The sequence below is a fragment of the Cervus elaphus genome, chromosome 5 (genome assembly GCF_910594005.1).
Source record: "Cervus elaphus chromosome 5, mCerEla1.1, whole genome shotgun sequence".
NCBI classification, from domain to species: domain Eukaryota; kingdom Metazoa; phylum Chordata; class Mammalia; order Artiodactyla; family Cervidae; genus Cervus; species Cervus elaphus.
Window position 1 is genome coordinate 14,801,138 of NC_057819.1, and position 25,001 is coordinate 14,826,138.

Consider the following 25,001-nt stretch of genomic DNA (forward strand, 5'->3'; position numbering starts at 1 on the left):
GGTTGTCGGCAGCATGGCTGTGGGGAGCTGGAGTGCAGAGGCCGGGCTCTCCACCTGGGATTGGTCCACCCGGGGAGCTCGGCGGGCCCACGCCTCAGCGGGGGTCAGCGAACTACAGCCCACGGCCTTCTGGCCCCATCCAGCCTCCAGCCTCACGGCCCTCAAGCTAAGAATGCTTTTTTCCCTTATATTTTTCCAACCAAGAAGAATATGTGACAGAGACTTTATGCAGCCCGCAAAAATATTCACCGCCTGGCCCACGTCCTAAAGGGTTGCTTGCCGTGAGGGTTATAAACAGTTGGGCCTGGTGCCCGACTTGACATAATACAAGGTGATACATGCAATACAGCTGTTGATTTCTCCAAAACCAAACCGTCACGGAACCAAATTTTGCATTTCTTCTAGGTGAACAGTCTCTCCTTCCCTTCAAAAAAAAAACCAACCAAACAAAAACCACAAAGAGCAACAAAGGCTTGATCATTATGACCATGAGACACTTCCCACAGAAAAGGCTTCTGGCAGTCTGGCTTCACAGAGGAAGGAAAGACACATCCCCCACTTCCCCCCTACAGCAGATGGGCCTGGTGCTAGCAGACCAGAGCTCAGGACACTAAAGCACGACTCAGTTTAACACGTTAAGAAAGACTCGGAGGTTTTAAAAGTAGAAACGAGACTTTAAGCGGATATTCGAAAACGTAAAGCTGATTGAGGGAGAGTATTAACACAGGTTTTTGAAATAACACGACTTTGCAGTGTGAACGTCACTTCCAGTGGAGGTCTTCTGTGAGACTCCGGCAGACAGGCCACAAAGCCAGCCTCTCAAAATGCGATTAGATGGATTGTGTTTTCAAATGAGACGCTTGGCCAGACTGGTCTGCTGACGACGTGGACTAGGTTTGGGAGTAACTGACACCTTGCTGAAACAGTGTTTCCCAAAGCACGCCTGCAAACCTTGGGCCTCGGGGTGGGCAGGGAGGGTTGCTGTGAGTACGCAAGTGTGTCGGGGCAGGAACACTCTAGGGCCTGAGCAGTTGGGAAGACACCATTACACTCCCCTCCTGGGGAGTTACAATGAACAACAGCATGTGAAAGGTTCCGAGTGTGTGAGACTGGGGGCTGCTCAGCCGCGACGAGTGTGAGCAGCATGTGACCACAGGGGGAACACGGTGCTCAGTGCGACGCTGTGGACGTGCCGTGGGTGTGCAGCTGTGGGGTCAGCAACAACGACACCCCGAGAACCTGGGTTTCCCTCACAAGGTGTCCACAGCTCTTGCTTCAAGACATGTGACTCGATGTCATTAAAAAGCTGCAATCCTTGCGTTACAACCACTCTCAAGGTGACCAGCCAGCTCACAAGGTTAACGTTTGGCAGGGAAATCACAGTATAAAGGTACTCTGTTTACTCGCGGACGTTAGAAAAAGGCAGGAGGGTCAATTCTCGCCCATTTCAATGAGAACCAAGCAAGACTCTGCTGTTCTCATGGCTGGGTTGTCTACCTGGAACGAAACCCAGCAAGCCATTTGTGTGGTTTCTCTGGATAAGTTCCATTTATTAATTATTGTACAAAAAATCTTGGCATTCATTGGAAGAGAAAAGAAGTTACTATATCCAAAGAGTGAGTATTTCAACATTGTGAAAGTTCTACTTTTATAACAGGGCTTTTTTTTTTTTAAGTGGAGAAAACATTTGGAAAAATTTTAAAAAGAAACTTATGATTTATTAGAGTACAGGATCCAAAACACGTTTTTAGAAAAATATAAAGTGCCCAAAGACCAACTTACACAGGTGACACAGGCTTCCTGGAGCCAAATGAAGCATTCATGAAGAAACACATTTAGAAACAGTCTAGATACATATTTACATCGGGTCAATAAAGGTAAAACCATCTTTCTTGGCTTCGATGTTACTCTTAAGAAAAAAAGGAAATCAAACCAGAAAACCAACAATTTTAACTCTCAGCATGCGCCACAGATTCTTAGTAATGCATCTCATTAATATTAATGCCATAGTATCTAATTTTCACCTTTAAATGAGAGTAGTGTAAAACGCCCTCAACCTTGGGTAGGCTGGGTGTTGTGAGTGGTCACGATTTCCAATGTGCGTCCAGACCATCTAACTCTGGATTGGACCATGAGGAACATGGGCCCTGGACCAGAGCTAATTGGGGCGGGAAGGAGCTGGTTAGCCAAATCCCCATCTCTTTCTAGTAACTGCTCAGGAACTGTCACTAGCTGGGAAGTGGTCTCAGGTGGCTTCTCCAAACCTCAGTCATCCTAGGGTTTCCGAAGGGTAAACGAGAGGCAGTCATCAAACGTAGTGTGGAAATACTGCATGCAAAGGGACAGACGGGCAGCAAGGCGTGGCTGGATCACGGCCCCCAGAGCTTTATTCACTAGAGCAACTGGAAATCTTTTCAACTTAAGAGAGCAGAGTAACTAGGTCCTAACTTCAGAAGTTAGCTACTACAGGTTAAGTACAAGGCTGGCCCACTGGAGAAGGGGTGGGTGGAGAAAGGTGGGAGTCCAGAGCTGCGTTAGGACAAGGAACCTTCCTGCTTGGGTACCATGATCGTGGAAAAGATGGGTGCCAGCAGCATCTGGCTATGAAGCCGGACTCCCGGGGGCCTGAGCAGACTTCTTCCTGGTGCTGTCATGGCAACGGTGACTCGAGAATGCTGGCCACGCTGTCTCCTTTCCCACTGAGCTCATGCTCTCAAACCGGAGATATTTCACTTACTTCTACCCTGCCACATTCAAAAAGGTCTTGAAATGATTCTAAGGGAGAACAGGGAGCATGAGACCTCCCCTTCCCTTTTTAATTTCTAAGCTTCATTATTTCTTCTTGTTTCTGGTTATAAAAGTAAAACCTCAATTTCAGGTCTTTGGAGACCACGGAGCACGGTTTCTAAAAAGCAGACATCTTAACAGCAGTATTTTCCTACTACAAAGAGAACTCATTGCTGATTTAAGATCTACTTGTGATACTGGAATAGATTACAAAAAACCCACTTATTTTTAAGGGAGGAATAGTAGATGAAAGTGGGAAAACCCATTCACAAAGATTATTACTATGCATTTTTTCACATAATTTTATGTAATAAAATAAAAAAACCTAATGATTCTTAAATGAGCGTAAATCCGAGAGATAAATCTGGGAAAGCAAAACTGTGTTATGTGCTCAATTCATATAAAGAAAAAGATAAAATGCCGGAAATCTGTTTCAAAAATTGGGGAAAAAAATTCGAATGATTCTGATTACTGTTAGTTTGTTAATGACTCCAGATCCACTATGTGGCCAAGATCACTTAGAGCTTCAGCCATGGGTAAAAAGACAGACAATCCTGACCGAGGAGCACACACGGTTCACAGAGAGATCAGAGTGAAACGACTGCAAACGGACAACCCCACCTGTCCAGCAAGCGAAACGCTCTGAGACGATGTAGACAGATGCGATGCGGGGTGGGGAGGGGGGTGTGAGGGAAAAGAACGGTTGTTAAGTGTCAACGGTGAGACGTCATGAAGACAGCATGTCACAAATGGTCACCACAGGACAAGCATACAAGCCATGCCACTGAGACAGTGCCTTTCAAATGAATCACTAGTGTAGGCGGAGAGCAACATTGTCTTTGCAGCTGGCGGAGAGAGCACACGTGATTTCCACTTGGTAGGAGACAACCAGCACGACCGGTTGAGTGGCCTTCCCGGTGGTGTGAGTCCAGAGGGATCCAAGGGGACGTCTCCACCCTGAACCCCATCGTCTTGGAAAAGAGCAGCAGCAGCAAAGGTCCGATGTCCCCCGAGACTTTACTCCACATTCTCTTTCTTCGCACTGTAAATGTTCTGCACCGTCTCATACACAGACTCCAGGTCCTCTGGGTACCGGATCTCCAGCTCTGCGTTCGGGATGTAGTGAGTGCCCGTGAACTCTGAGAAGTAGCGTCCAACATCGGGGTGGGAGATCTCCTGAGGCTCCACATTATACTCCAAGTTCTCTGTTGGCAGAGAGGCACAAGGACATTCGCATTAAAACTGGTTTTCCTGCAGCATCTTTTATCCAGAGAGCCTCTGGAGAAATCTCTGAGTGCATTTTTTGAGGTTGGGGGGGGCGGTTGGGAAGAAAGAGATGTTTTTGGAAGTTGGGAGGGAAGAGGTAGAAGGTGGGGGGATGGGGCACGGGAGGGTGGAGGCAGGGGGTACAGAGCCCCTGCCAGCTCTGCACAGAACACCAATGTTTTCCTCCTCTCTGAGCGGAACTCCAGCAGCCCCCCGGGGTCTGCACGCTGGAGGTGCAGAGGGCTTGTCTCACCTGATCCAACACACACACAGCGGGCCGAGGGTGTCCTAGCCCGCTCTGTTGTCTCCGGTGAAGCTTCTGAAGCCTTCACAGCACCAGGTCACAGGTCTCCCCCGCCCCCGCCACCCCTGAACACCCTGCAGCGCTGGCTTCTGCTTCCGAGGGTGAGGGCCCAGACCCCAGGGCTGATGTGGGGTCCGGGGAGGAATGGAAAGTGGCTTGTGCCTCTAGACCCTAGAGGGCAGGGGTTATGCCATCTGTATCAGCTCTTAGGAGCACCATGCCCCCTCCCTTCCCCGCTCCATGTTTTGCCACTAGAGACAGCAATGGAAAGTGACTCCTTTAAAATGGAAACAAGAAAAAAGAGGTGACAGCACACCTGAGGTATTTTACAGGCCGGCATCCTTGCAGATGGCTTCCCCTCCCCAAGCTATCTGAGAATCGGCTCCCCCGTGGGCCCAGGGAGAGGGCTGCGGGCCCTTCCCCGCTGGCCGTGGAGGCCTGGCCTGGACTGCTTGTGGGCCCCCAGCCAGGAGGGCCCAGCCCCGTCCTCCATGGCCCGGACCGGACAGCAGCTGGCCGGGCAGGCCTGCGTGCTCTGACCGCGTCCCAGGGTGCTCTTGGCTCTGATCAACATGCGCCACAATCAATTCAGGGAGTCCCTGCGCACGCCCAGTCGACAGGCTAACTCACATCAGTGGTGCAGCAGGTTCTCCCTTCCATAGCTCGTTAAACATCCTGCAACACACCTGCAGGCCCTTCAGTGCCCTCCACCCCGACAACACGGGATAAACACCACGCGATAAACACGAGTGCCTCCCAGGAGCACTGCCTGTAACTTGTAACTGATGCTTGTCTTTAATGAGAGGGGGAAAGAGTTTGTAATTCAATCTGTAACATATTTCTTTAACCCAAGAAGGAAGATTTAGAGAACTTCTGTGCTTATAGCTGTTTAAGGCTGATTCTTACGATTACGTGGGGACATACCAGTTTGAGAAATCACATACCAATCACAAGCAAAGACGGATATCCACAGACTACCTCAGCACTGCTCAGGAGAGCAAAAGAAAAAAAAGGCAGCAACAGTCTACACGTCCACCCGCTGGTCACTGTGTAAATAAACAGCGGCACGTTAACTCAGCACATCCTAGGCAGCCAGGAAAATGAACCACCTGTGTTCCAGACGCGACAGGGGAAGCGGGAGTGAAAACATGTCTTATAAAAGGCTAGGAAGGCCGAACACCTGTGCTGCTACGTGACACGTGCCATACAGCTGCACATTTTAAGTGACGTCTTTTAAACTGGGCATGTACGGTGCGCCAGGCACCGCGAGACCTGCCGGGGCTCCAGCTCCTGCGACCCTCACGGGGCTCCGCGAGAGGCTCCGCCCTCTAGCGGCCGAGCCGACAGCAGCCGGGGCTGGGGAAGCAGACCTTGAGTGGGGTCCCCGTGTACTGTCCCGCCGGCAGCGGCCAGGGAGGAGGGGCTGGGACAGACCGCAGGGCCCGGACAGGCTGCCTCAGAAGGCAGGCTGCGGGATGGTGCTCTGCAAACAGGCGCCCGGGGAATCCAAGAGAAAACTAGGGGCTTTGCTAACTCTGGTTTCTCACTGGTGTGACCACCAGAGTGTGGAGATGACTTCACTTCCTTCTTTACACTTATTTTCGACATTAAAACAAACTTGGACTTTCTAAAACGTTGCTGGCTAAAAAAAATCTGCTGTCCTGCCTACATGGCCCTCCTGCAGTGAGTGAGGGGTCACGGGCATACCTGCCTTGGGGAGGCCCGCGGGGGCGCGGACACGGCCATGGGCCCTCACCTGGCCAGCTGCTTCCCTGTTGGCTTTTCTTGCCCCAGAGATGTTCAAGGGATGGCAGGGAATCTGGGATCACCAACAAGAAATCAAAGTCCCTTCTGTTCTCATCTGGGGGCCATTCTGCCTCAGACAGGATGCTTGGCAATGTCTGAAGACATTTCTGGCTGTCACGATCGGGGCCTGTCATGATCTCGTGGGAGGGGCCAGGATGCACAGGACATCCCCCCAACACAGAGCTGTCTGGACCACAATGTGTCCAGCACCTGCTCTGAAGAAAGTCAGACACATGCTTCAGCATCGCTTCTTTACCCCTCTTTTTCTAAGCATCACTAAGCAGCAACTTGGTGTTGGCTGACACTTGGCATCTGAGTGTTGGCAGGAGGGCAGGAAGGTTGCTGTCAGGTCATGATCACCCATCTGTTTAAGGACAGCACGACTGGGCAATTGCACGGAATTCTGAACACGGGCCCAAAACAAGAGGCATTAAGAGTACAGACAGGAGGCCGGGGAAATCAGGAAGGGGCAGTGACAGTCCACGGGGTGCTCACAGCCCTGCTCTAAGCTGTCAACCAGGAGCACAGACTGAATGTGGTGTGTCTGCCTGCCTGGGCTCCCAGCGAAACAGGAAAACTACTAACAAAAGACACTTTTTTAGGAGAAAACCAGACACTGAAGTTGGCAGCTACGAGTTATGAGGGGAAGATGATTCCCAATCCACTGTATGAGTTTAAAAAATTCTTTTGAAGTTTTAAAAAAATTTTAAGGAAGAAGTCTAAGTGAAATAAAACTTGAGAGAAAAGTATTAAACAGGGACTACTTAAAATGCCTAGAAAAATCATGGGAAGAATTTGATTCCCCCAATATTTTCTGAGAAATGTTTCTGATTTTATTTAAAATTTTCAGCTACCTACATCAAAGGTACATCATTTTCAGCATACCTCCCTGTAAAAGCCTAGCAGCACATTTGGGGAACTCTGAATGATGGTATTATACCATGATTATACATAGTTTGTGAAACTGTTTTAAGTTACAGGGCAAGGACACTCTGTTATAAAACTTTCAAGAGAATGTAATGCTCTGCAATCACTGCATCTGGAAATAAATGATGCCTGCATGTTCAATTGGGGTGGGGGGGAGCAAGCATTTTAAGCATTAAACTTTACATCAAAATTATTTAAATGCCTTTCTCCAGTGTTTGCTGTATTCTCTTAGTGTTTATGGTAAATAAAATATACAGGAATGTGAAAAAAAAAAAAAAAAGCCTAGCAGCAGTACCCATGAGTCTCTGGGGGCACCTGTCAAGCCCTCCCAAGAGGAAACCACTAGGACTGCAGGTCTAGCTTCCCAGTCCTTGCAAAAACACATATACATGCAGTCAAATATACCTACATGTACTCAGAAGGTAACTCCATGTTGTCTCACGTGTTTATTCATACAAAGCATACAGTAAGCACTGACCTGCGGGTGGTTTATTTGGCTGCAGCTTAGCATTCCCAAGTTTGGATACACTTCCACTGACCAGGCGAGTACCATGCCTGACACTGTTTCTCTGTCGTAACAAGGGGACCGCAGGCCCCTTTGTGAGGGCGTCTGTAGTGGAGGGACCGACTGGGGTAGCTGCCAGGTCAGAGGAAAACAGGCACTTGAGATTTTGACAACTTAAAAGACAGTACCAAACCGCCCTCTGAGGTGGCTGCAAATTTACACTCCAGCCCTGACACAGGGAATCATCACAGTTAACAGCGTGTGCAGACTGTCTCAGGCTGTGTCTGTGTGGGGGTGGGGTGGGGGCTATGGAGGAAACTAGTTTGGAAGTGGAGGACAAATCATGGAAAATGAAACTGACGCTGGGTGAGGGCACACTTGGACCCAAGCATTCAACCAGGTGCTTTACCATCACACACAAAGCATGCAAAAACCAGGTTTTCACAGCACAGCCTAATTCCTGACTTTGCAATGTGGCACCTGGCTTACATTCAGAGCATCTGTGATAGTCACTTTCTCCAGATCTAAGAAGTATGCAGGGAAGCGGAGACAGGAGTTCCTAGTATCAGAAAAATACTAAAGCACGCCCCCTAGTGGTAGCAAAAATTATAAACACGCAAAACGCTGTAGAGCTTATTAAAATACTGATGGAAAACATCTCTTAATGCTGCAGGCTAAAACTATTTGAGGATGGTGCACACATATGTGGCTTATAACTCACTCTTCAACTCTGTGGAGAGTGAAGAGAAAGGCATTCATTAATGGGCTCTGCCCAGATTACTAGGATCAATGCAGCCAAAGGTTGAACATTTAGAAGATGAAAGTTTAAAAATAATTTAATGCAAATATATTAGCACAGAAATATTCAAAAATATATTTAAATAAGTGCTTTTAAAATGTAGCCTCTCAAGATCGCTCTCTGGCTAAATGTGGGCTAACCTGAGCATAAAATTGTTCCAAATGATTGTAACACATTGACTATACAAAAAATCCAGCAATCTTTGGGAAGAGGGGGGAAGGAGAGAGGGAGAGACAGCAAGGGAGAGGAGAGCAGAGAGAGGTGGCGGTGGAGAGGAAAGCGAGAGGGGGCAAAGCTATCCTTCACAGAACTAAAGGGTACACTCGCAGCAGAAAATCACCATTTTGCAACTCTCATATCATGATTTAGGCAGGAAGAGCCAATAGGAGCTAAAACAAAAGGACAAAGGTCGTCGCTGGGGAACAGGTTATACCCAGGATTGGGTCATAGTTTGACCCCATGGATTTCCTGTCAACTGCAGACGGAACACTATCCCTTACAGGGTGCCACTGTCTTGGCCAAGTGACCAAACTCCGCCTCACTGACAGTGGACGTGGAACCCCACGGCCTTTGGACGAGACGCAACAGGCACCATACAGCACCCGAGGGCAAGTTCCCAGGCAAAGCCCCAGCTCCATCTAATACAACCTGAGGTTAACTTCCAGTTTACAGACGACATGCAAAGGAACAGTGAGACAAATCCAGACTGTTAAGGCAATTTATAAGCCAATTGGTCCAGACTCTTCAAAAAGTCAAAGTCTTGTGAAAAGGGGGAAAAAGATGAGAATTAAGGAGCTGTTCTTTACCAAGAGAGAAGAGACATAACAACCAAACACAACCATTAAGGAGGCCACAGGAGGGAAGGCCAGGCCTGGGAAGAACCTGAGGAGAGGGCCGCCAGGGCAGGGTGGGCCGGCCTCCGGGGGCTACAACAGGGCCCTTCTTCAGTGCTGAACCCCAGAGCCCAGCACCCCTGGGCGCACACGTGCTGGGGAAATGTGGACCTTGGGCCGACAAAACCACCAGCAGCCATCACAGAGTGATATCCATTCTCAGTTCTAAGAATTTCCTGTAAGTCCCAGAATTTAAACTTAAAAAGGACAATTTGCTACCTTTATCTATGATCCTTCAACCTCAGTTTGAGAGAGTGTGAAACTGATAAGCAGATACTACATTTATTTTTAAAAAAAAAGTCATTACAGTATTCTTGCAGTGAACCTTACAGCACATGCTGACTTCAGATATGATTAGGTTGCGTTCCTGAATTATTGGCACATTGGACAAATTCAGAACACCTTGAAACCAAATACCCAGCTTTACCTACTCTAAAAAGCCCGTTTTAAAGTTAACATGCCTGTTTCTAGACACCCAAGTATCAGATACTACAAGTCTTGATATCAACCCCGGGTAACAGGCAGCGACTGGGTAAGGTGGGGCTGAGACACTGGCCCCCAGCGCTGACAGTCTCTATTCTCGTGACGCGCTCCGTGACGCGCAGTGTGCAACGCGCATTGAGTGATCAGTGGGGGTGCAAACCGTCCATGAAGCGTTCGGCAATTCCCGAATAACTTGATTGCTAAAATTTGTAGGATAATTTTTTTTTTAATCTGTCACAGCTTCTTAGGTTAAATAAAATCACTGTCAGTATCTCCGTCTGGTCAGTATCTCCATCTGACACGGGGTGTGTGCCACCCCCTCTCATAACCCCCCTTGTGCTGATAGAGGTTAGCTGACCTGTGGTCTCAATAAAGGGAAGTTCTCTTTTATAAGATCCTCTCTCATATTCTGATGAATTAATAGTAATTAACATGAGCTCTTTTCTAGTCTTGTTGGCACTTCTGAGATTTTTACACATCCAACATTTCTATTACTGGATTTACCAGACAGAACATAATACTGACTTAGGTCAAACCTTGTTTTAGGTGAGATGCAAAAAGGTTCAGCATGATGGTTAGGGGAAGGCTCTTTGCCAAACTGCCTGGCTTCATACTCTGTAAAATTTACACGTCTCTACATGCTTCAATTTCCTAGTGTATCAAATGCATATGATGATGATGGCAATTAGAGTTCTCAGAGAAGTTAATACCCATCAGAAGGCTGCTGTCACAGAGCAGCACTACAAAGCATTCGTGTTCATTTTTATGAATAAAATGAACAATGTGGATGCCTTGACAGGCAGGCATGCAATAAATTCATCCCATTAAATGGAGAGGCAAAGATGATGAGGGCCCTGGGTCAGCACCTGTCAGGGCTGGCAGTGGCCCCAAACACTTACAGAGCACCTACACCTACCTGCTGACTCCCAGCTGCTCTCAGAGCCAGAGCTGTGACCTGCAGTTCCCACGATGGCCACTGGGGGCGTCTCTCTCACAAGCACAACTTACCTGGCTGCCAGTTTCAGGGTGCTAGGGCGGCTCCCCCAACAGAGCCCATTCCGTGCCCTCCAGTTCAGGTAGGCAGTATGAGCAGGGCAAAAACTGACCCTCCTTCCCTGGAGGGAGCCAAAGGCAGTGGCTAAGAAACAGGACTTCCAGGAACTAGGACTGGGAGAGGCAATGACCAATCAGAACAAGTCGGCAACAGCCTGGAATAGGGGTGTGGTGGTGACTAAGGGGGAAGACCCCGTGGCAGTGACCTGTGATATGGCCGCAAAAATACATACCCACCTACGTTTAGCTGAGTGTCAGCCCTGATGAGGTTGATGGCCGTGTGACAACTGCCGACTCTCAAACCGACAACCTCTGCCTGCAGTATCCGAGTGCTCAAACATGTGCCTGAGGTACAGACAGAGCCCGCCACTCACCCTGGGCGGCGTATCGACAGGACCCATCCTCCACCAGGACGTTGTAAAAGGGCTGATGGTGGCCGTGAGGCAGGCTGTGGACGTTCATGTTTCGGATCCACTCGTGTCCCATCATACAGGTGGGGTCCCAGCCGTAGATGACACAGTTATAGCCGTACCTGATCAACACAAGAGCAGCCACACATCAGCTTCCTGTCTCGGGACAGCGGAACACAGAGGCGATAGCTTGGCTTCTCTGAGGCTCACATTCTTACAGATCTACCTGCCTTCACTCTATGCTGAATCAATTTCACTCCTGACCTCTTTATAAACCCCTCTTATTGACAAGCTTGCTCTCTATCTTGTTGCTGCTGTTGTTGAGTCACTAAGTTGTGTCCGACTCTTTGCAGACTGCAGCAAGCCAGGTTTCCCTGTCCTTCACTGTCTTCCAGAGTTAGCCCACAGAGTAGTACAATTGGGGAAACACTAAAGTCTCACTAGAATTTTTATGAGATTACAAACTGTTGATATTTTTCTGAGTTAGGACAACAGAATGGTAAATGTGTCTTAAAAAAAAAAGAGAGAGAGAGCCCTTACCTTTTTAGTGCCACTAAAATAGCTACAGATGAAATGACCTCTGGTATTTGCTCCAGGGAGGAGGGGGGAGAGTCAGGGGACGGAGGCAGAACGAAGACTGACCTCATAATGATAACCTTTGAAGCTGGACACGGGAACATCACCCGGTTCACTACACTCCTCTCTCTACTCTAACATACACTTGACAATTTCACAACAAAGTTAAAAAAAGAAAGAATGCAGTAAAAAAATAGAAAATACTAGCCAAAAACTGAGAAGAGACATTTGCAATTTATCTGCCCATAGAGACTAATACACAGAATAAAGAAACTGCAAATCAGTAAGACTAACAACTCAATTGAAAAACACGTAAAATGCCCAAAGAGGCACTTAATCAAAGGAAACTTCAAAGGCCAGTAAACACAGGAAAAGAACCTCGATCTGCGTGGCAACCAGGAAAATGTAAATTAAAACCACAACGAAATGCCATCTGCCACTTATTACAGAAGTACACTTTTCGAGGTGTTCACTGACACAAGGTGGCCAGGCTCAAGCCTTTCAGCGCCTGACCTGCTGGCGGGATGTAAATCAGCACAGGTGCTTTGGGGGGCAGGTTAACTGTGCCTTATCCACCAGCCACGGGACCCCCCGGTAAGTCCCTACCGAACTCAGATCCAAAGAGAGCGAGACCGCGGGACAGAGGCTGATGAGAAGGGGAAGCACACAGCTGACAGGGCTTCCACTCCCCAGAGACGGGACGCTACAGTCACTGGAAGAGCTCCTGGTTAGGAAAGCCAGTTGCTTCTTAACAAACAAAAAGGTTAAAGATACGGTTTGGTCTTCAGTCCTCGCTGTGATGGGCCTTGGTCTCTGCCGCACCGGGTCAGGTCCCCGCCGTCACGGCGCTGTGTCCTCGGCAGCCACGCGGGGTTGGGGCGGGCGCCAGGAGCACTCACCTCTTGTGCTTCATAATGAGCCCAATGGAGTAGCAGACGTCCCTGTGCTTCTCATGGGAGCGAAGCTTGACCTCCACCCCCACCTCCTCCTTCTTCCGCTCAATGTGCTCCAGCGTGTGTTGCACCAGGTAACCCACCGCCCCGTGCTGCCCCGGGTCCAGCGTCTGGATGTGCTGGAGGATGTCAAGCACCTTCAAGACAAGACAGAAAGACTAGGAGATAATATTTTCATTTAGGCCTTTTCGGTTTCCTGGCGATAGATTTAAACCTGCATAACCTGATGAAAAGGCGGCAAGGGGGGCTGGGCTAACAGCCTGCGTCTCTGTGACCCACGGGGGTCTCTCCCCACTGGTGCCACGTACAGCCGGAGTTGCTTCACGTGCTGGGGGCTGACCCCGGCATCCGAGTCCAACCAGCCTGAGTGGGAGGGGACGGGGAGGCCAGGGCTGCTGTCCGTGAGTGCACTGGGGCCAGGTGAAGCCTAACAGGTCCACACATTCCTGGGCAGTCGGGGGGAACTCGATGTCTTATACACAGAAAGGAATTCAACCTGCTGCTCATGAACTGGAAAAAGAAATGCAAAGCTGCTTCAATCAAGATGGGAAGGCTGAGTGCAGAGTGGCCTCGGGGCTGCAGGAGAGGGGAGGGGTCACAGAGAGGGCACTGGAGAGATGGACGCACGTCAGCACAGCGTGTTTATGATGCTCTCTGTGAAGAAGGAAGATGTGTAGGTACAGGGCTGAGAGATCCTACTGGTCGTGTCAAGTACATTAACTCACAGTGGACTTTCATGTTCAGGAGAACAGGGAGAAAGCCCGCTCCTTCGAAGTTACCTGACGAGCTGGCGGAGCAGAACTGCCTGAGCCTGAGGTTCTATTCTCTTTACGGCACCCAGTGGCACTATGGAAAAATACAAGTTCAAGGAAAGCTAACTCACGTGAGCAAGTACCAAGCACCTACTGTCTCAGCTCTCAGATGAGGGTCTCTGATGTGTTTCTGTTTTAGAAAAGGATCTCTTCCTATTTATTGACGCTGGATTCTAGCCCCAAATCTGCCAAACTCAAGTGCTTTTGTCTTTGAATTAGTTTTTCTACTTATCAAGTAATGATTAAAAACTCCCCTATTTCCTGACACACCGTGAGCCTGGACAAGTGCTGTGAAAACTGTGGTTTTCTGCAACACAAGGTATTATTTTAAAACCCAGTCTTGTCTTCTAGAATGAGATTTGCAGGATCTCAATATTTCCTGAATATTCTTCTCCTGCTGGTTCACTGTGCTAAACCTGGCACACATCTTTTTAAACTTCATTTAATCCTCCCAACCTGGAGGTCAGCAGTTCAGTCACTGCCAACTTCCAGAAGAGGAACCAGGCTTAGAGAAGTTAAGCAAGGTGCCTGAGGTCATGGGGTCATGGAGACATGCAGTGAAAACGTGGACCTGGGGCTGACTTGCAGCCCCAGGTCTCAGTCTCCTTCACACCAAAGCAGGAAGAGGAGGATTGTAATTAACTGTTAGGAAAATTCTTAAACACGTATCAAGGGGACAGAATGGCATGACCCCAAGCTTGGAGCCGATCCCATCCACCTGCTGCCCCCAGCAGTGGCCTTGTCCTGCAGGGGCACTAGCCACAGTTGTGCCTTGTAGCTAAAAGCATCGGATTTCACAGTAAGCTTCTTGTGTTCCCCTCTGCAGTTCAAACTAGTTACTTCTGACAAGTTTTCTATAGACACAGCCTTCCTCTCCTTCCTGGCAGCCCCTTCCTACCAGATAAGTGAAAGAAATGTTAACTTGGAATCGTCAAAGCACAAAGGAAGTCTTAAACTCAGAGTGTCAGAGGAGGAGATAAGGTTCAGGGATAACTACGTCCTTTCCTTGTTGGGGGTGGGGAATGATGGGGTGAAGGGGGAGGCCAGAAACGGAGGTGCCACGAGACATGCCCAGTGTGTCCCGAAGGCCTGTGCAGACAGTGGGCCATGACATCTCCAGCTAAATGTCCAGGCTAACAAAGTTCCGTCATTTCTTATTCATTCAAATAAAAATTTTGTGAGCACCTACGGGGTAGGAGGAGTTGTGTTGAGAGCCGGGGAACAGCTACAGTAAGGGACTGAACAAGGGTGTCCCTGGTGGTCCAGGGGCTCAAGACTCTGTGTACCCAATGCAGGGGGCTCTTGTTGACCCCTGGTCAGAGAATTAGATCCCACACGTCCCAGTTAAGAGTTCACATGCTACAACTAAAGATCCCTCCTGCCACAACAAAGATTGGAGATCCTGTGTGCTGTAACTAAGACCCGGCACAAATAAAAGAACAAAACAGATGGTCCCGGTCTTTAAAGAGCACTGTCTCCAGCAGGCGTGAGCCGCAGAGCTGAGGGACAGGAAGGAAGCTCCAGGTAGAGCTACAGCGTGCGCAGAGGAAGGACCCAAGAGCACGGGGGTGGTAGGACGACGCAGCCTGGGCAGTGCAGAGTGAATGTGAGGAGGCACCGGCTGGTGGAATCGGGTCACCAAGAACCTGGCAGGCTTCGGTAGAGAGCGGGAGACTGGCCTTGCAGGCAAGGGGGCAGCCACTCGGAGGGTCCCGAGCAGGGAAGGGCCACGAGTGACGTGGTTACGGTTACTCTGACTCCAGTGCTTAAAATGCGTTCAAGGGGTCTAAGAGGAGAAGGAAGGAGACCGTGCAGGTGCCCTATGCGGTCACAGAGGGGACACAGCCACCGGCAGATGTGTGCTGGACATCTGAACTTGCTGGCGTGGAGCCCAGAGTCCAGGCAGGAAGGCACGGATTCAGGAGCCGTCAGCCTACAGATGGGAACTGAGGACTGGAGAGCAGGTAAGATCGCGGAGGGGAATAGAAGAAGGAAGTCTAGAAACTACCCCCCACCCCCTCCAAATCCCCCCAGTGTGGAGCCTTTAACAGAGAGGGGGTGGACAGGAACTAGCAAGAGCCTGGGAACAGGGGACTGGAGTCAAAAGAACAGAGTGTTCTGAGTGGTGGGGAAGTGGCCTCTGAGTGATCAAGAGAGATAAGGAAAGACAAGTATCCACTGCATTTGGCAACAAGGAGAAAAGTTTAACAAGAGGGGTCATGGGCTTCCAGTTCACGTGGAGGAGGGGTGGGAACAGAGCCCGGGTTCTGAGCAGCAGGAGGAGGCGATGGGGAGGCTGGCCCCAGGACCCTGGCCGGGCTGGGAGCAGATGAGGAGGAGCCGCGGGGCAAAGCAGACGGCTGTCATGGGAGGCTTTGTCTCTTCTTTTTTCAAAGATGAAGAGAGACCTGAGTGTGTTTAACACTGACAACAGAAGTAGAGACAAGGACCTGCACATCCAGGAAAAGAAACAAAAGAAAACGTAGCAGTCCTTGGACAGGCAGAAGGTTGGACCCAGAGCCCAGGGGTGTGTGCCTTGGGAAACCGAGGGGCTTCTTTTCCACTGAAATGTAGCGAATGGAGGCAGGAATAACTGGATCACAACAAGGATACAGGTTTGGCAGCAGAAGTGGAAAGTGCCCATCTGTTGGCTTCTTTAGAGACCATCTCGCCTGACCCCGGTCCACAGGGGTGAAGCGTGTGGGTGGGCTTGGAATCTGAACACCTGGTGCCATCAGCTCCTGTGGGAACCCCTGGCAGATTACTAAACTTCTCTCAATGCCTCAGTTTCATTATTTACAAAAGGGCAAAGAAGCTTGTATCCACCCCAAGGGGCTGGCAGGTGTTGGGGGCATGCAGCTTGAACTCTCCAGCTGTCGTCCCCCCTACCCCTGGAGGAACCTACTCCTTGCTCTGAAATCCTTCCTGGGCCTTCCAGGGGCACCTCAAACCTTCCTCCGGAGCAGACTGTCTTCTAACTGCTCTGCACCCCTGGGGATCTTCCTTACTGGGGGCCCAGCCCTTCTTTCTTGCTGCAGCTGGAGTACAGTTCACGGAGCAGGGGAGGTGAGCTGTGGGAAGGGAAAGGGCCACTTTCCCCTCCTGATCTCAGACTCGGAGAGGAGGGGGCGGGGCGAGGGGGTCTAGGTGCCCGACACCGGCAGCCCACGTCATGGAGAAAAATGTTCTGCGTGAGACAGTTTTTGGAACTTGCTCTAGTGACGTCTGCTTGACAGGAAGGCAATCTTGGCCATACGAGGAGGCCAAGGAAACTCCCTGGAAATGGCAGGGGAACCCTAAATGGAGCCCAGCATTAAAGGGAGGGATGCCAGCACTTCGGCAGATGCTCCTCCTAGAGGGGACATTGACCCCTCTCCTCCTAAGGCTGATATGTGATTTCAGTACAGAATCTACTTGGGAGGAACCACACTTTGAAAGCATCTCTGAGTCTCATAAACTATCATGAAATTCCTTAACCGACATACAGTAAAAAGTGACAGGAATTAGTTATGTATATGCTGGTATCAAAAATAAAGTAAAAAGATAAAAAGTCAGCTGTTCAATTCTGGACAACAAGGTGCTGGGAGGCAGGTGGTGACTTGGTAGAGAGTCTCATTTTCCTCTTTTGGATCCCATGGGGGTCCTGGGAAGATGGCTGCTGTCTGGGCTGGAGGCAACATCTTAAGATAGGAGCCCAGGACTTTTCCTACTGCCACATCCTGTCTCAGAACTACAGCAGATGTGAGACGCTGTGAATAGATGAGACACCATAAATCTAAGCTGTGCTGGGTCACCGAGACTATTTACTTTCTTAGGGAAGGCTTTCCCACTCTCCAGTGACAGGGCTGACGATTTCTTGATGACGGTCCTGAGAGAGCTCAGAAGTCAATTCTCTCACCAGGCTGCCCAAACACAGTGGACTATGAACATATTCTCAGGGACAAGCGAGGGTGGAACAGGAATGAGCAGCTGCCCCAGCACATGCAGTGCAGCTGGAAGCCACATGTGTTACACCCACAGCTCGCCAGGAGCAGGGCTGACCTCAAACATGGTCAGGAAGCGCTGACAGGGCTTTCTGCCGGCCAAAGGGGGCGTCACCAGCCTGCAAGATCCACATGGAACGGTATCAAAACCCAACAGCTTTCAAAGGTGTGCACCAACCTTACTGCACCTAGCAGCTAGACTGAGCAAATCTGATATCTCCTTTTTCTATGCCTCCAGGTCGGTTTGGTCTCTAACAGCACAGCTGGAGGATGAACATTTGAAACTTCCGCTTCCCCCTGAGGGGGACTTGGGGGAAAAGACGTCTCTGGGCCACCAGTGGGTGAGCAGTAGGACAGAGGCCTTGTGCTTCTGGGAGTTTAAGGTGCTGATCACAAAGAGAATGGGCAACTCCTGGCAGGAGAGCCAATATTTCAGGAGAATAAAAGGAGACAAAAAATTCAATCGATGGGTCAAAACTGTGACACTTTCAATAAATCTGTGTTTATCCCCCAGGTTAATCCAAGGATAAACCGTTAAGTGCCGCCTTTCAATTAGGATTTCCCTCTCTACAGCAAGGGGAGAGCATCAAGATAAAATAATTACCTTCTCTGGCCAGATACCCAGGTGGAAGTAAAGCCTGGCTTGGAGGAGGAGCAGCTGCACCTGGTCGGGGTACATCGCCAAGTACAGGTCCAGAGAGTCCCTTAGGAGCTGGTAGGACTGGTCGATGCCTTCCCTATGGGGAAGAAAGCTTCATTTAAGCCTGTTGGCTTCTGAGTTAGGACCTGTTTTTCAAAGACCAGGTTTTAAAATGAATGGGACACAAATCCCACAGGTTCTCTGATTCTGATACTTCCTCTCTGTTTAGCAAAGTTACAGTGCTCTTAATAAAAGGAAGGGACAGAAATTTTGTACCCCACTAATTTAAAATCATAAAAGTGCTTTCCTTGGAAGTCACCTCAATAGCACCGTACATAAATTAGAAGTGGATTCTGAACAGGTGGTGCACGGAGGTCTTTCAGGACAGTGAAACTATTCTGGATGATGCTATAGTGGTGGGCAGGTGTCATCACACATTTGTCAAAATCCATGGACTGGACACCATCAAGAACAAACCCTAATGTAAAGGATGGTAGGCTCATCAACTGTAACAAACGCCTCTGGAGGGGATGCTGATGTGAGGGAGGCTGTGCACGTCTGGAGGCTGGGGGTAAACGGGAACATTCTGGACTTTTTGCTCGGGTTTTGCTGTGAACCTAAAACTGCTTTTTTTTTTGGATGCAGACCATTTTTAGTCTTTACTGAATTTGTTAAAATATTGCTGCTGCTTTTTTTTTTTTTTTTTTTTTTTTTTAATGTTTTAGTGTTTTTGGCTGTGTGGCGTGTGGGATCTTCGCTCCCTGACCAGGAATCAAACCTGCACTTCCTGCATTGGGAGGTGTAGTCTTAACCACTGGACCACTTTAGAAAAGTGGACTTTATGGGAAGTCCCCCTAAAACTTTTTTTTTTTTAAGAAAACTAAAGTCTACTTTAAAAAATATTCTACCATTAGGCAGAAAACCATGACTCCAATGTATAAATTTCTTTTTTCCCTGTAAGACACTTTTCTTTGGACTCAGAAGCCAGACTGTTTCATATTTTCGCTTGTTCCCTTAACTAAGTGATTGGTATTGTTGTTCAGTCACTAAGTCATGTCCAACTCTTTGCAACCCCATAGACTGCAGAACATCAGGCTTTTCTGCCCTTCACCATCTCCCAAAGTTTGCTCAAAACTCGTGTTCATTGAGTTGGTGATGCCATCTAACTGTCTCATCCTCTGTTGCCCCCTTCTCCTGCCCTCAATCTTTCCCATCATCAGAGTCTTTTCCAACGAGTCAGCTCTTTGCATCAGGTGGCCAAAGTATTGGAGCTTCTGCATCAGCATCAGTTCTTATAATCGCCAGTCTAAAATGTTTTTGTTACTGGAGAATGCTTTCAGCTTTTATAAAAGAGCCCTTGTCCAATTCCACTGCAAAGATCTCAGTAAGAGTCACTGAGCACACCCACAGTCTGGACAGTATTACGTCCCTCCCCTGTGGTCCCAGTGGTGCTGTGAGCATCCAATGCTTCTCAGTATGGCAGGCAGGCGTGTGAAATAAAATTCTCTATAAGGCAATCTGCACCTCCAAAGACGCACACTCTACAAAAGAATGGGAAAACCGAGAAAACCTTACCGCTTTCCTAGACTTAACAGGTTTCCCACCATTCGCTGCAACACCTTCTTCACATTCACCACCCCGTACAGTGCTGCGGTCACATGCTGGCCGATCAGGTATTCACACTCTTTCACTGTCAGTTGCTTGCCTTTCCCAAAAGCATCTATGTAGATGTAGTCAAAGATGTCCAGGGTCGCCCTGCCCAAAGAGCAGCAATGTAGTGAGTTGTCACTCAGGCTGGAGCTGAACCAGTCAAAACCCCCTAATAAGCAGCTCAAATCAGAGACAGAATGTTAACACAGTTGCATTTCTGCTGAAAATATCAAGGCCTTGTCCAAAGTCTGAAAGCTGACCTTTATACATACTCTGATGAAGTAAGATGGTGACACACCTGTATATAAGAAACAGCTCTGGTTTGTGCCATTTAATATAGGTTTTTAGAGACAGTAACCCTAAAACTCACTGCCAGGTAGATCTATCCAAAATCCAGTTGAAAGAAGTATTTCTGGAATGCCTGAGGCAGTCAATAAATTCCACAGAGCAGCAGTTACTATGTGTGGAGCCAGGGCCCCTTGAGACTGTGATGAAAGTTAGAGGAGTCTGAGCCGCAAGGCCTCAGCTCTGCAGACACCCTCAGGCGGCTCAGGTGAGAACCTGCTCCGGACCACGGAAAGCTGTGTCCCTGGCCTCCACCCCTGCTCCTCCCTTGGAATGCTTTCCACGAACCCAGCTCTCGCACGAGGCGGGGTAGGGGTGGGGGTGGGGACTGGTGGGGGGGTGGCCGGCAACACCAGAGCCAGGCAGGGAGGTGGTCCTAGGAGGCGAGTTCTTACTGCAGTACCTCTAACTACACGGCATTTACCGGAGGAGGATGCCTGAAGGGCTGGGGTGGGACTCTCAGGGAAAGCTGTATTCTCCTTTGAGAAACTATTTCACTTTGATCTTATGCCGACTGCAAATCATGCAAGAGACTTTCTCTTGGACTGCTAGAAAGTTGTGAGATTTCTTCCTTGAGTCGTATCAATAGCCCAGCTTTAGCAAAACATATATAAATGTTCCAGAAATAAGGAATGCTCTTCAATCCCTTTTTAGTCTAGGAGAACCACACAAATGGACACAAGTTTATGGGCAAAAATTCTAAATACAATATGACCAAATCAAATACAGTGATGTATGACCTAAATCTGTATGACTGTTTCCTAAGAATAAAACGAGGGTTGAATGCTAGAAAACTTCAACACATGCAGACTATAAGAGCAAAATCATATGATTCTATCTGTAGACACAGAAATTTGAGGGGATAAAAATCCTAGTTATTAATAAAACTCTCAGGAAACTACAATTTTAGAAGGCAGTTTTGATCATCTCAATGAAAGGTACTGCTCCCAAACATCATGTCTGAGGTGAAATTGTAAAGTCACATCCAAGGCAGAGTGCCTGCTATCACTGTTTCTAGTCACTGTGTACAAGAGGACCCAGCCAGCATAGTAAGCAAAAGAGACACAAACATATAACAGCTGGAGAAAAAAAAAAAGAAATAAAATGTCATGATTCAGACAATATGATTATCTACACAGAAAGGCTGAAAGACCTAACCAATTATTAGCACTAATACTTGATTCAGCAGAGGGGCCAACAATCAACCCAGATTTAAGGATCAGCCATACCCCTGTATACCACCAATACATAAAAAGTGTCATTTAAACAATGACCATTTTCAGTAGCAACAAAAAGTGAAGGTACACAGGAATAACTAACAAGATGTCAAAGAGCTGGCTAAAGAAAAGAGTAAAATCCTTTGAAGGACATTAGAGATGAATTCAACGTGGAAGCAGATGTGCTCACAGACAGACGGAGAAGGGACACACATGGCATGCTCCTCACACGAATCCGTGAGTCCAGAGACGCTCTGGGGCCAGCTACCACATGAGAGCTTCAAGGGGCCTGACCAACGGACTCTAGAGCTGCACGTGGACTTCAGGCTTAGAGGAGCCAGGGTGATTTTAAAGGGCTCCACGCGGGTCTCAGCCTCCTAGTCTTTAAGACTCACGATAAGGTCACAGTCAGCAAGCACTACAGTCTTGGTGCAGACACGGAGGCTGAAGGCCCAGCAGGCGTGCGCGCCCCCACGGGCCAGACCTCACAGGTCTCAGTGTCTGCCAGGAGCTTGGGGTGCTAACAAACCATTTCACTGTTCATCTGCAATGTGGTATACATTTACTGCAGCCTAAAGAAGGAAAAACAGTCCTGTCGGCACACACAGACGTGCCCAGCAACAGGTCACTGTGGTCAATAACATGGTGATTGGTGTTTTAAATGCTCTGTATCATGCAGAAGTTCCTGGTGGACCATTATATAATATAAACATTTAAGGATGTTTTAGATATTTGGGGAAATTGGTTGAGTTACTCAGGGAGAGGGAATGGGCTGAAAAAGCATTTTTTTCTTTTCATTTAAAATAATGGAAAATGGGTGCCTGCCCCCCCACAGAGAAACTATCCAATACATCTTAAGAAACAGATTGTATCTGGGAAACAAGGGAAGCCTGTACTTGCTATTTAAGGAAACACACACGTAACAGAATATAAAAACATTCATGGAAATAACAAATACTTTCAAGCTAACCTCTAGAAAGCAGAGGAGGAAGAAAAGAATGCAGAAGAATACCAAGGAGGTGTTTTATTTCCCAAACCCAGAGGTGGAAACACAGAGGCCACCATCGGAATCCGCCACGTGTGTAAAGCGTTAGGTTCTCTCACCGAACCCTCCAAACCACTGTATGAAAAACATCAGCCCCATCTTACACAGGAAGAAACTGAAGCCCAGAGGAAGCTCATATCTGAACCCAGACTAACTTCAGAGCTCAGCTACTTTCTATCATTCTGCTCATCACTTCAGTAAAGGGAACCTCAGCCAGTCATCAGGAAGTAGTCTCAAAAAAACAGGATGTAATCAAATAAGTTTGTTTCTTTTCCCCCTAAAGGGCACTTTTAAAATGAGGGCATCTCTACCCTTTTGATGAACTGCATTCAGAAAAGCTAGACTACTGCTATAAAGGAGCTTTACGTCCAATAGGATACCAGGTTTAAAAAAGAGAGAGAGAGAACAAACCAGAATGCTTTAACCTGGTCTGCAAAGCAGGCACACTGGTCACTAACCTTGCCTGAAGGAGCTCCCCTGCTGAGAACATTCCTGTTCGTTTTTGCAAATGAATGAAGAACCTGATTGCCCAGTTCCCTCTCCCGAGCTTCTTCCTCCATCCCCCACCCCACCCCACTTCCCTTCTGTGGGAGGTTTTATGGAAGACTGGGAAGAAACAGCTTAAGAATTCTTCCGGGCTGGTGCACTGGGAAGACCCAGAGGGATCGGGTGGAGAGGGAGATGGGAGGGGGGATCGGGATGGGGAATACGTGTAAATCCATGACTGATTCATGTCAATGTGTGGCAAAAACCACTACAATATTGTAAAGTAATTAGCCTCCAACTACTAAAAATAAATGGAAAAAAAAATCCACACATAAAAAAAAAAAAGAATTCTTTGTCACTGATTTGCTTTGGAACAAAGGGACTTTGAGATTCATACAAGACCCTGAACTGTTAGTCCTTCAAAAGTAAACTGTTTTCTTTAAGATAACTGGTTTCTTTGAGATAACTGGAGATTCACACTCCCGCTGAGGAGAAACAAGGTAGAAGAATGCAGAGCGCCCTTCTCCCCTGAGCAGATTATGGACTTGGATACAATCAAGAGCAAGCCAGCTCTCTCACCACCCTGGCCCCCTTGATAACCTCCGCTGTTACACTTCTCTCAGCACAGGGCAGTCACGCAGCGTCGGAGATGGCTCACCCTTCTGCCCCTTGGCACCACCTTAGTAAGAAGTGGCTGGGGAAGTTGACAGGCTCCAGTGGGACCCCCAACTGCCGGGCAATTGTCAGGTAGAGCAGAGACATGCTGATGGGGATTCCTGTTCTGCGGATTAACACCTAGAGGAGAAAGCAGGCTTTAGCTTCACACAGATGAACCACACCTTCTCGCCTCTTCCACACGCCTTCCCAGTCAGCGCCCCCTGTGCAGCAGGTGCAAGGATAGGTTTTCAGACTTAAATGGATGAGTATTTTATTTATTTAGATCAGGGCTCTGCAGACTATAGTCCACATCAGACCGACCAGCTGTTTTTGGACTGCCCGCTTAAGAAGAATTTTAGCATATTTTTAATGTTTACAAAAAGTTGACTGAACACTATTTCATAAAATGTGAAACCTATGTGAAATTCACATGTCCACGTCCACACACAAAGTTTTATGGGAACACAGCCACACTCCTTTGTTTCTGGATGATTTGCAAAGTTTTCCTTCACATGACTAGGGCAGAACTGAGCAGTTAGGACACAGGGCATTCGGCCTGCAGAGCCAGGCCAAGAGAAGTCTGGCCTTCACAGCAAAAGTCTGTAGACCTATGGTTCAGGCCCTCCTTTTTCTAGGAAGAACTTAAGGGTATTTCAAAGAAAAGTGTGTAAGTTATGACAAAAGAAAATACAGGTCTCAGAGAGAGCAACAGAACAGATATAAAAACAGAGACAAGTAGGAAGCAAACAAAAAGTAAGCGTCAATGACGCAGTCGGTCACTTATTTCCTCCAGTCTTCCTGAAGGCCGGTACAAAAAGGGAGACCTGCTTAGTTTCACGGTTTACTGTTCACAAGAAGTGATCTGACCACACTGAGTCAGAGGAGTACCTATTTTGAGCCAGGAATTTACCTCGAGGGTTTTCAGACAAGAGGGTGCTCTATGATGAATCAGATAAAATCCACAGCAAGACCCTCATAGGAAAGGCAAAAAATAAGTTTCACCAGGCACTGACAGACCAACAAAATCTAGTACTTGCCCTCAAATACTGTACGATCCATCAGAGATAAGCTCCACCAGCATATATTATAACTATTTTCTCTCACCCCCGCATTTACCTGGTGCATGTATAAGTTCAGGGCGTTGTAGTAATCCATTCGGTTCCCCTTGAACTTCAGCTGGTCATATAGGACATGGTTCATGGCATCCAGCACCTGACTCTGGAGCTCTATTTCCATGATCATGGAGGATTCGCCTGAAACACAAGAGACCTGCTCTGAGGACACAAGCACAAATTACACCGTGATGCGTGTCCCCAACAAGCCCTGACGCGCAGACTGGCAACGTCTTCGGAAGGCTCATCAGGTGTTGCCAACGCTGGGTGGAAAAGAGACTGTGTTTGAAGC

The 25,001-nt window shown here is 48.3% G+C and overlaps 1 protein-coding gene across 4 annotated transcripts in view; it reads right to left on the reverse strand.

Moving 5' to 3' along the window:
* Positions 1-1,520: 1,520 nt before the first annotated feature.
* Positions 1,521-25,001, reverse strand: part of FBXO21 (F-box protein 21) — a 36,964-nt gene continuing 13,483 nt past the window's right edge. Inside the window, exons 6-12 of one of the 4 annotated variants that reach the window (XM_043901780.1) lie at positions 24,714-24,850; positions 23,599-23,735; positions 19,773-19,952; positions 18,162-18,294; positions 12,709-12,899; positions 11,198-11,355; positions 1,521-3,992 (exon numbers count right to left, since the gene is read on the reverse strand). In XM_043901780.1, coding sequence (XP_043757715.1) covers positions 3,805-3,992; positions 11,198-11,355; positions 12,709-12,899; positions 18,162-18,294; positions 19,773-19,952; positions 23,599-23,735; positions 24,714-24,850 — 1,124 coding nt within the window. In that variant the 3' untranslated portion in view covers positions 1,521-3,804. Of the gene's footprint in view, positions 3,993-11,197; positions 11,356-12,708; positions 12,921-12,974; positions 13,609-13,712; positions 16,316-18,161; positions 18,295-19,772; positions 19,953-23,598; positions 23,736-24,713; positions 24,851-25,001 lie in introns of those variants that run through there. The other 3 variants (XM_043901779.1, XM_043901782.1, XM_043901781.1) reach the window with 3 other exon arrangements.